The sequence below is a fragment of the Aristolochia californica genome, unplaced genomic scaffold, assembly GCF_029961685.1.
Source record: "Aristolochia californica isolate CCGP_79_NKW_82.1479 unplaced genomic scaffold, dmAriCali1.0.hap1 SCAF_1, whole genome shotgun sequence".
In the NCBI taxonomy this organism is placed as follows: domain Eukaryota; kingdom Viridiplantae; phylum Streptophyta; class Magnoliopsida; order Piperales; family Aristolochiaceae; genus Aristolochia; species Aristolochia californica.
The window spans coordinates 1,850,166-1,859,962 of NW_027181770.1; the positions used below are offsets into that span (position 1 = coordinate 1,850,166).

Here is a 9,797-nt window from a genome sequence, read left to right on the forward strand (position 1 = left end):
TTTTTCTCCGTTAATGCGCCATATTTCTAATAAACTTTCAGATAAAATTTATTAAAAAATTAAAAATCTATAATTTAAAACCTACACATGTGGCAGCGACGGCTAGATTTGTTAATAACAGTCATCGAGCACGAGGAAAGACGAACGAGTTTTGGGATCAGATCCTGGGAACTTCGTCACAAAAGCAAGGATCCTGGACAGGTGGAGGGGCGGCGGTGCAAGGAGAAGGCATCGTTTGCTCGGATTTTCCTCTGCTTATCTTTAAGGCAGTGGAGAGCGACATAATGGGGAGCTTTGAAGTTCGCTTCGCTTCTAACCTCCAACAAACGCTGTAATGGGGGAAGGTGAAGGGACAGTTGAGCGACGTAAATAGGGCAGATGATTAGTCGAATCAGCAAATTTCCGCGACTGCCCTAAATGGATTCAATCAATTCTGGTCACTGTTCATAATCCAGGGCACGATCAGTGATGACTCTCTCCTTTCCAGAAAAATCCTTGGAACAGGATGAAACAATGGCGGCCCCATGAACATATCAAGAAACTCCAGTCGGTAATTTTGTTGGATCAGGATTCGTAAGTTTCCATATGGTAGAGGATTCTTCTTAATCTGTCATTATTGTTTTCGATATTCGATCTTGAAATATGAGAGAGACAACTAGGCGGAGGAATAGGAGGGCTGTCATGTTGGTTGACCCTTCAGTCCTTCACCATTCATGGCTGCTTCATCAATGAAAAACAAAATAATAGAAACAACGGTTTTTTCTTGAAATGTATTTTTTTTCAGCAAATCTCTGTAATCTGTTCTGCTGCTATGTAATGTTAATCGTTCATCATTTATGTTTGAAGTCAAACGAATTAAATAATCAATAAGGTGCTTTAGGAATAACTTTAAAAAAGTTGAAGGCAAATACGTAAAAGCTAATAAAAAGAAACTCTACCATCTCTCTGTGGCCATTGAAGAGAATCATACTTTTTTCACTCTCTCGCGGCCGGTCCCTCTGCTACCTCTTTTATTGCCTCCCCGAAATCGCCATTAGCAAAGCTGCCAGCTATTATTCCAGTGCATTTTCTTTCTGTTTCCCTCTGTTTTCTTTCTCCCTCTGCAAACAGTGCTGAGTTGATCGACCAAGATATGTTTTATAAATCGCTGTTTTTCTCTCTAAAATCCGTAATTTAACTCTGGATGTCTTCTATTATCTCTAAATCATTCAAACTGATTTTCTTTATATCTTCCCAAACTGAACAGTAATGCAGCTTTCCCTCTTCCAACTATTTGTTTTTATTTAAATCTCTCAAACTTCTCTTGTTTCCTTCAAAGAGAGTTAATGTTAAAATAATACCATTCAAAGCGGATACTTCCCTCACCTGACTGGAGCTGCCGTGGAAAAGAAAACTATCCACGATGGATGCTGTCATTGCTCGACGAAAACTTCCCTGAGAAGAAAAAACACAAAAACCGAAAGGGGGGAGAGGTAAGGAAGACGAAAACCCATCTTCCTCAATCTCTGATATGAGAGTCATGTCAGACACGCTATCTTTAATGATTAGGTCTCAACCCGACTTGTCGCATGTATGTCTTTTTAGTTCCTCTTGTGAGCATTAATTTGAGGAAATTGACTTACACAGGTGATGTTGTTTAGGAGTAGATGTTAGTTTTCTTTGGTTTGAAACCGAGAACGTAACGTGCAGCCACTATTCCAAGTTCCAACCCCGTAATATCGATGAGGGTCGAGGGGTATTTCTGTAACGTAGAACCACCTCCGGGTTCCACACTCCAGACCTCAACATCTATAAAGGCGCATCAGAAGGGTGGGTCTTGGCATGCTTACAGTCCTTTTGCTCCTTTTTCCTTGAACCAGTAAACCCTTGAAGGCCCAAAAATATCCGGGAAAATGTCGACTCAGTTGATCGCCAGCCACCGTGATAACGCCGAAATCTTCCACGGAGACGCCATTTGCCAGCAGAAATCCATGGAATTGCTTGAAGAACTCAACCTTCCCAAAGGCCTTCTTCCTCTCAACGACATAGTCGAGTGCGGGTACAACCGACAGACAGGCTTCGTCTGGCTCATCCAGAAGAAGAAGTGTGAACACTACTTCAAGAAGATCGGTCGCCAGGTGTCCTACGCCACCGAGGTCACCGCCTTCGTGGAGAACCGTCGGATGAAGAAGCTGACCGGTGTCAAAAGCAAGGAACTCCTCATCTGGATCACCCTCTCCGAGATGTTCATCCAAGATCCCGCTTCGGGGCAGATTACCTTCAAGACCCCCGCCGGTCTCGGCCGAACCTTTCCAGTCTCGGCCTTTGAAATCGAAGCCAAGTGAGATTACGCTGAACCAGTTTGTACAAGATGCTATCTGGGTGATAATTAGACATGTTACTTGGATCGGGTATTAGGGATGACTGCAGGAAGAAACGAAGTTTAGACGGAACTTTTAGGTTGTATGATGCCATATGAGGATGAATGATTCCCCACAGTTGTGATTGCCAATTGATATGCTGTTTCTGCTGTTCCTAATTTCTCCAATTTAAAGAAGCAAAAAATAAAAACGAAGTATATCTTATCACTGGGGTTCAGTCGATTGATTCTGTTCTAATTTCCCCGAGTTCTAATCGAATGGTTTCATCTCATCTGCAAACGCGATGGCAGCCAAGCAGGGCGACTGTTTCTCGGTATTCCCCTTGACTTTCCCACGGCTCCAACGCTACTTTGTCCATTTTTACGCAAGAATTAAAAATGGGTTGTTGGGTTTTTAATGAGATCCGTAAACCCGTGACTGGTCCCTGTAAAACACTACAAGTGTCGATTTGAAACTCCAGTCCGAACTATTTAATTAATGAGTAATGTACTGAAACCAGAACAAAACAAGGTTTGTTTACTTTTTTATTAATTAAGCTTCACTCCGTGATATGCGAATGACGAATCATTCGCATCCTGAGGGCACGGGTTGGTAAGGCAAAGTTGGGGCGTATTTAAAGTCACTTACCCCGTTGCAACCACCTCTACCATTACATTTATTGGCAACGGAGAGAGAAGAGCAGATGAGGCGCCGTGGTTCCTGATCATACAGAACCAGCGTCCGGATTCTGGGAGTCGGTGGGATGGCCCAGTTTCTTTTCGCTTCCTCTATTGCAATCACGTTCAAGTTATCGATGTGGTTGAAACATCATCAATCGATGTCTATTGGGATTCTAGAATGACCTTGAACGAGATATTTTGAATTTGGAACGCAGTATGCAGGACGAAAGCGTCCCATCACTCCCTTCTCTCCTTGCCTCCACGTCAATAGAAGTGTTCTGAAATATGGCCTACACGTCAAGAGAATTGTAAAAGAATAGTTTCATGTCATACTTAGTTCTGCAACGAAGGCTTCTCAAGCCATGTTGACAGAGTTGTTAGCATAAGATACATTAAAGTTCGATTAATTTTAATGCATTGTCACTGATCTAGTATTGATGGATCAAGGTCATATTAGAGAACAACCCCATCTCCCTAAACCCAATTTAAACCCGACCAATTTCTCGCCCCATCCATGCAAATCCAACATATCCCTACTCTATCTTGTCCTGGACCCATGATGTGAAACCCTAGACTCGAACTCAAGGCTTTTTTTGCCAAACTTGGAAAAAAATAGTCCTATATTTTATATATCTAAGTTAAATTCAGATCAAATACGTTTGACCATTAATTTCTTTCTAAATATTAAACAAATTTGGACTTCTTGAACTCTCTGGTGGTCCGCGATCCGCTAGATGCTGGTGATGATTCTTATCTTCACCGAAGACACCCGAAGGGCCAAGAAATACAGAGCAAACACGTGGAACCACTCTAACCTCACGGGAGATCCAACCGCCTCGCCTCTCTTGTCTGAGGATAACACTAATACTCCGCCCGGCTTTAAGCGACTCGTTGCGCAACAACGCTGGTGAGGCTTCTCGATAGTTGATAGAGAGCTTCGAGTTACTTCCATGGCTGCCGTGCAATCGATACTGTCGTTTCTTCTTCTGCTTATCTCAGTTTTCATCACCTCGACTCTCTCAAGACCAGTGCTTTCGCTGCACTCTAGGGATAGGACGGTTGGAATTTTCCCGCCCACGTGCAACCGCATCGAATGCCCCAAATTCGATCTGATCCACGCTGGAAATGGATTCGAGATCCGGAAATACAATTTGACAATGTGGTCGTCGACTTCCCCGATCGAAGACATCTCCCTCGTCGGTGCCACGAGAAAGGGCTTCCTACAGTAAGAATTCACTCGCCTCTTTTGCTCTCTTTAGTTTTTCTTTCCGTTTCATCTTATTTTCCGATGAGCCGGTAAGAGCGCAATAGATTAGACGTCGTTCGGAGTGGACGCCTCCACGTCCTCATCTTTGGATTTTGGAAGTATTGATTGGATACTTAGATTACTGTATTTGCTTTATAATTATTTTAGTAACACAAAGCCCATTATTGTCAGATGCATCTGTAGGGTGCGACCAACCATAGTTCTCATCCATTCTTCTTAACCCACACCAATTTTTCTCACGGGTTTGCCACTCGAGTTTGGGACCTGAGTCAGCGTCGCCCAGTCTCAAGTTGGCTTGGGCGAGTTGGGCTATTTGCCTGAGTCAAGTCGACCATCTTATTTATAATATATAAATTCTGTAATACGGTATGTCATGACTCATAGTTAAGTACTTGTTTGGCTAAAATAGAAGAGCTGGCAAAGAGTCGCAACTTGTGATTCGCCTCAGTTTCATAACTGACCCACCCGATTCTCACAATCCAGGGCGAGTTAGATATTAGGAACGTTACCACCTTTGGGTCCGCTTGACTGAGTTGTGAGTTGACCCAGTGAGTCTCCAAACCATGGTTTTCTTGTATGTTTTCCTTTTAGGGTCTGTGATCAATCTGGTGCAGTCTACCTTGTTCAGCACTTTTAATCTCTTGAATGTGATGTTCCTTCCATCAGATTATTCGACTACATTGAGGGGAAAAACGACGACCAAGAGAAGATCGAAATGACAGCACCAGTGATCACTCAAGTCACCCCAAGCGACGGACCCTTCTGCACGTCCTCGTTCGTCGTCAGCTTCTATGTCCCGGCGAAGAACCAACCCAACCCACCTCCTGCGAAAAATCTCCACGTTCAGAAATGGAGTTCCAAGTACGCGGCCGTTAGACAATTCAACGGCTTCGTCGCCGATTCCGACGTCGGGAAAGAAGCCGCATCACTATACGACAGCCTCAGAGACTCCGACTGGTCAGCCGCTGTGGATAAAGCCACCTCCGGCGACGCCACGGGTGTCTACACCGTTGCTCAGTATAACTCGCCGTTCGAGTTCAATAACAGGGTTAATGAGATATGGATGATGTTCGATGAGGAAGATCTTCACTCGTGGGAGCAGTAGATTCATGGGTTATCATGCCTGTCCCTCGACACTATGCTTGTCATGATTTTAGCACTTAAATGACCCTTCAGTGGTTAGTAATTCCCCAGTAAATAAGACGATTATCTCAACTTTTCTGCCTAATTCACGCTAGATAGGAGTGGGGACTAGGAACTGTCTTGGCTTCATTAAATACTCCAGTCAAACTTAGGTACCTTTGGAAGAAAGACAGCTCTTGGGCTCTTTCCTTAAACTCGGGGAATATTTTACTTGCAATATGATTAAGAAGTTTCCATTACGATACATCTTTCTTATTATAATGACAAAAAAGAGAGTTGCCCTCAGAATATTACCTCATTATCTTAGAAGCAGGGGTTCTGAATCCGCCGCAGGTGCCATTATATGAATCAAGAAGTCTCAGCAGAAGTCTCGCTCTGCTGAGATTAGGCTTTTAATTTAGAATTTTAAATGTGCAGATCACTTAAGTAGTGGGGGTCATGGCTCGCCACAATAACCTCGCCTCCCAACATTCTCTTCACGTGGGAAGAAATTTATCTGCCTTGGAGGCTGGAGCAGAGGACAAAACATCAAATATTCCATTGCTAAAGGCCAGCAAAAAGGTAGGAGTTGCTGTTGGGCTTTAACCGAACAAGTTTCATCCTCAATGAGAGCGTCAAAGTTCTGGTTATTTTATCAGAGGAGACCCCATTGCGGAGCTTATGATTTCCAGGAAATTTTCAATCTGATGCAGTAACTTTTATCGGATTAAAAAACGTAGAACCCTAAAAATATACGAAGAAGATGCATCGTTGATGGAGCCATATGCATGCATGGAGTGTACGCTACGAAGATTTGAGATCCATCGAACGATGCGAAATCACATGCTTTCTTGTTCGAGGAAGAAAAGGGTATATGATGAACAGCAGGACATGCACAGCGAGAGAGATGAAAGAGAAAGATGCAGAAGAAGAATAGAAAAAGCGCTCGAATTCAGAACATGGAGCACATAAAGATGTCTCCCCTTTTTTCCTTCATCACATCATTAGTGGCTGTCTTTACGAATATTTATGATGAATAATTGGAACTGAAAGAGAAATGCCTTTAGGAGTGCAACGACAAGGGCAAAAAGAAAAAGAAATAAACATCTATCATATCAGTAGCAGTATATCGAAATTCAAACAGGTTAGCTTTATTCACAGCACAATATCAGTTATTATCCACAGCTTACAAGAACAACAAATTGGCTTTTACAAAATCAAAGCTACTCAGAAACAACTGTAAAATTCCAGATCAATACTCTTTCAAGTCTCATCACCAACCTGATTCAAGAAAAGACGGAGAGGACAGAAAAGCCTGTAAAATTACAATCCATTTGCTTTCTCATTTTTCTTCCACTGGATACAATAATCTCCAAAAAGAACACCGAAGGATAACCAGAAAAAGATATTCAAGAAACCGAATTGGTTCTACGGAGTAGTGGTGGACTCATCGCAATAGAAGTTGATCGAGTTAGGGAAGCTGTTGTGGCACGAAGACGAACCAGAAGGAGGGACGTAACCTTTCGGTAGCATGGCCGAGAAGGGTCTTGATCCCCAGTAGTCGGTCTTCTTCTTCCTGTTCTTCACGAAGCCTTCATTCAACACATACGGCTTGACGCTCTTGATCTTGAAAACTTGGTATTGAATCGGCGCGCGTGGAGGAACATTGCCGTGGATTCTTTGAGAATGAGAGAGAGAAAGCATGGAAGAGAAATCTAGAAAGAAGAGCAAGACCGAGACGCCCAGGAAGTGGCAGAAACCCATGAGAGATAGGGTTTAGATGGAGATGCATCTGCATTAAGAGTGGAAGCAGGGTAGAAGAAAGAAGAGGAAATGTAACGTGGATCCCGATGGTGTTATTTATGCATACTGTACGAAGAGTAAGCCTCGTATGAAGACTGAAAGAGGGGGTGGAAAGATATCAAGAAAACATTCCTTTTTCTTTCTCTATGGGTTATGATTTTGGGTAATTATTGTAAATTCTTGACTTTTAAGTAGTTTTTAAAGGTTCTCTATCTCAGGGTCCTACACCAAAGCCTTTCTGTACTTGATGAACCCTTTTTTATCTTTCTTTTGACCTTCGAAAGAGGAGCACTTGTCTCCATATTTATTCAGGTTCTCTGTTTCCTTTCTTCTCCCAGTTCAATACGCAACGCAACAAGAAAGAGAGACTGAAGTGACTGAAGCAATTCATTTGCTTTTTCATGGGTGAAGTGACTGAAGCAAGAAGATGTGGGTCGCACATTACAGATTTCTCCAAGTAAAAACAAATCTTATGCGGTCACGGCTTAATCATCATCGGATCCCATTACAACCATTTCTCCCCTTTTCGCCCAAGGTTAAGATTCATATAATCATATAAGATTGTCATTAAGCTCTTATTCAGACATGAGACGAACTAGACTCAAATCATGTTGAGCTCTCCGCTTCACTTCGTCCCAACTCTTCAGTAATTACAGCAACTACAGAGTCTGTAATGGCAGAGAAATAATATCGGAAATTCGTGTCGGCTGGTAACTAGCTTGGTCTTACTTTAAATCGACGCATTTTACCGAGGACAGCAGAAATGGGGTCGCACTCCCTAGTACCGAATCATTCAGGGCAGGGCCCCGTGATTTGGAAAATCATATTTTTCACGAATCCAAATCATGGGCTCAAAGTTTGAAGAGAAAAGCGTAGCTAATGTGACGGCAACGCCATTAAATTCAATTAAAAGTCGGCCCAAAAAGCAGGCCCACCGCAACACGGTTTAGGACCAGCTACTGGTAACACCCCTATACGCAAGTGGGCACCTTCAAAAGTAGAAATGGGCCTGTGCTTTAAAAAAGATTTGAAAGGAATACGAGAAAGAAGAAATTAGTGGTCTATAATTGGAAGCTGATGAGGACCTACATCACTAATTTTCTTTCTCGTGTAGGACAAATGGGTTTGATCAAATTTCAATGATCGGGCAAGTGAGGACCACTGCTCTATCAATGGACCAGAGATGTCTTCAAGCTGGGACCAGCAGTGACGAAGACGAAATTGAATCACCTTCCAAAAGCCCAAAGATCAATGGAGTCCACCATTGCGTTAAGAGTTCCGCCTAATGTGACTACTTATTTCACTGGGCCACCATTATGAACGACTTTATGGACTTATTTCACTAAAATCAAGTTTTTATTATAAAAAATAAATCATCTTTAGAGGCTGTCTCCCCTCTCTCCGGTCTACCGAGAGAGCGAGAGGGGCAATGGCAACCCCCTTCCATTGACAAAAGAAGGGAGCACCAGGGCAAGCTCCATCAACAAAGCCTTATCATTCTCTTTTCTTTTCTTTTGTAAAGAGCTATTGTGTATACAGTGATCAACCCATGACTCGGTCTATTGGATTCGGTAACTTCAACCTGGATTTTGAAGAACGGAGGTTAAGTGGTGAGTCTACTAATCCTGAAACAAGGGTAATTCTCAATGCTCAAATATAATCTTAGTTTTGATCGAACTCAATTGGTTTATTGGGAAAGAGTAGGAGTTGATTTTGATATTTTTCATCAATCGTCTGCTTGATGTTTTGTTATTCCGATAACTATGGTTGAACATTGAAAGTCATGGAATTCAGATAAGCTAAAAATTAGGTCTTGTGAGAGTCAACAATCGAATTGAGTAATTGGACCAGGATGTGCTGTCCGTCTTCTCTTTATCGGTTTATCCTGTCTCCTTCTTCATCCAAAACCATCATTTCCATCTTTTCTACCTCTTCCATTTTTGTTCCCACCATGGCCTTTCGAGTCAAGTCTCATAGCTCAGACATTCTCCTCTCGAGATTAATGCACGACCTACGTACCTACCTTCACTTGGATCACTGGATTGGAAGAGACTGATCGAATCCAGCGTGACAGCTACTCAGTCTCTTCTACATCGCACCCTCTTTTTTGAGCTTTCAAATTATATAATTCGATCCCCTCGCGGAGGTCTTTATCATGATCCAGTAGCCTTCCCATGAGGTGCTTCCACACCTCAGCGTACCCTAAAGTTATAGAGTGATAATTTTTCTTCTACTAAAATGGCACCTACGTTGACGACGAAAGCGCGTCCCTGCTTCCTCCTCCATGGACGACAGACGCACCACCGCCACTCGTTCTTGCTTGCGCCACCCACCCTCACCGCTCCCTCTAAGTTGCCTCTTTTTTAATATCTAGCAACATATCTCACTACTATCGTCTCCTCCGTGGAGTGGGATTCCCAGCCTAACGCGTGCGCGTGACACTTGGTAAAAGATGGTTCTCCCTGCCCACTTTTTTTAAGCGAACAAGTAGAAAACAAATGGCCGGTGCCGGAGGAGGGGATTGGAGGATGGCGCACCCGGCTGTCTGGTTGGCCGTGTCACTCGCTGGCTGCAACGCATGTTACC

General features: G+C 43.1%; 2 protein-coding genes across 2 annotated transcripts; both read left to right on the plus strand.

Annotated features, from left to right (window-relative positions):
* The first annotated feature begins 1,834 nt into the window (after positions 1-1,834).
* On the plus strand, positions 1,835-2,495 carry LOC137935056 (uncharacterized). Its single transcript, XM_068779736.1, has one exon. The coding sequence runs from the start codon at positions 1,893-1,895 to the stop codon at positions 2,322-2,324; it is 432 nt and encodes a 143-aa protein (XP_068635837.1). The 5' UTR covers positions 1,835-1,892; the 3' UTR covers positions 2,325-2,495.
* Positions 2,496-3,837: 1,342 nt separating this feature from the next.
* Positions 3,838-5,706, plus strand: LOC137934975 (uncharacterized). Its single transcript, XM_068779619.1, has 2 exons — positions 3,838-4,244; positions 4,953-5,706. Exons 1-2 carry the CDS (start codon positions 3,970-3,972, stop codon positions 5,389-5,391), a joined length of 714 nt encoding a protein of 237 aa, XP_068635720.1. The 5' UTR covers positions 3,838-3,969; the 3' UTR covers positions 5,392-5,706.
* Positions 5,707-9,797: the final 4,091 nt, after the last annotated feature.

What these genes read in the sequence shown, in the direction of transcription:
- LOC137934975 (XM_068779619.1), top strand. Translation starts at nt 3,970, where the DNA reads ATGGCTGCCGTGCAATCGATACTGTCGTTTCTTCTTCTGCTTATCTCA. An exon ending in ACGAGAAAGGGCTTCCTACA is followed by an intron (nt 4,245 to 4,952) that starts GTAAGAATTCAC and finishes TCCTTCCATCAG; the next exon opens with ATTATTCGACTACATTGAGG.
- LOC137935056 (XM_068779736.1), top strand. Translation starts at nt 1,893, where the DNA reads ATGTCGACTCAGTTGATCGCCAGCCACCGTGATAACGCCGAAATCTTC.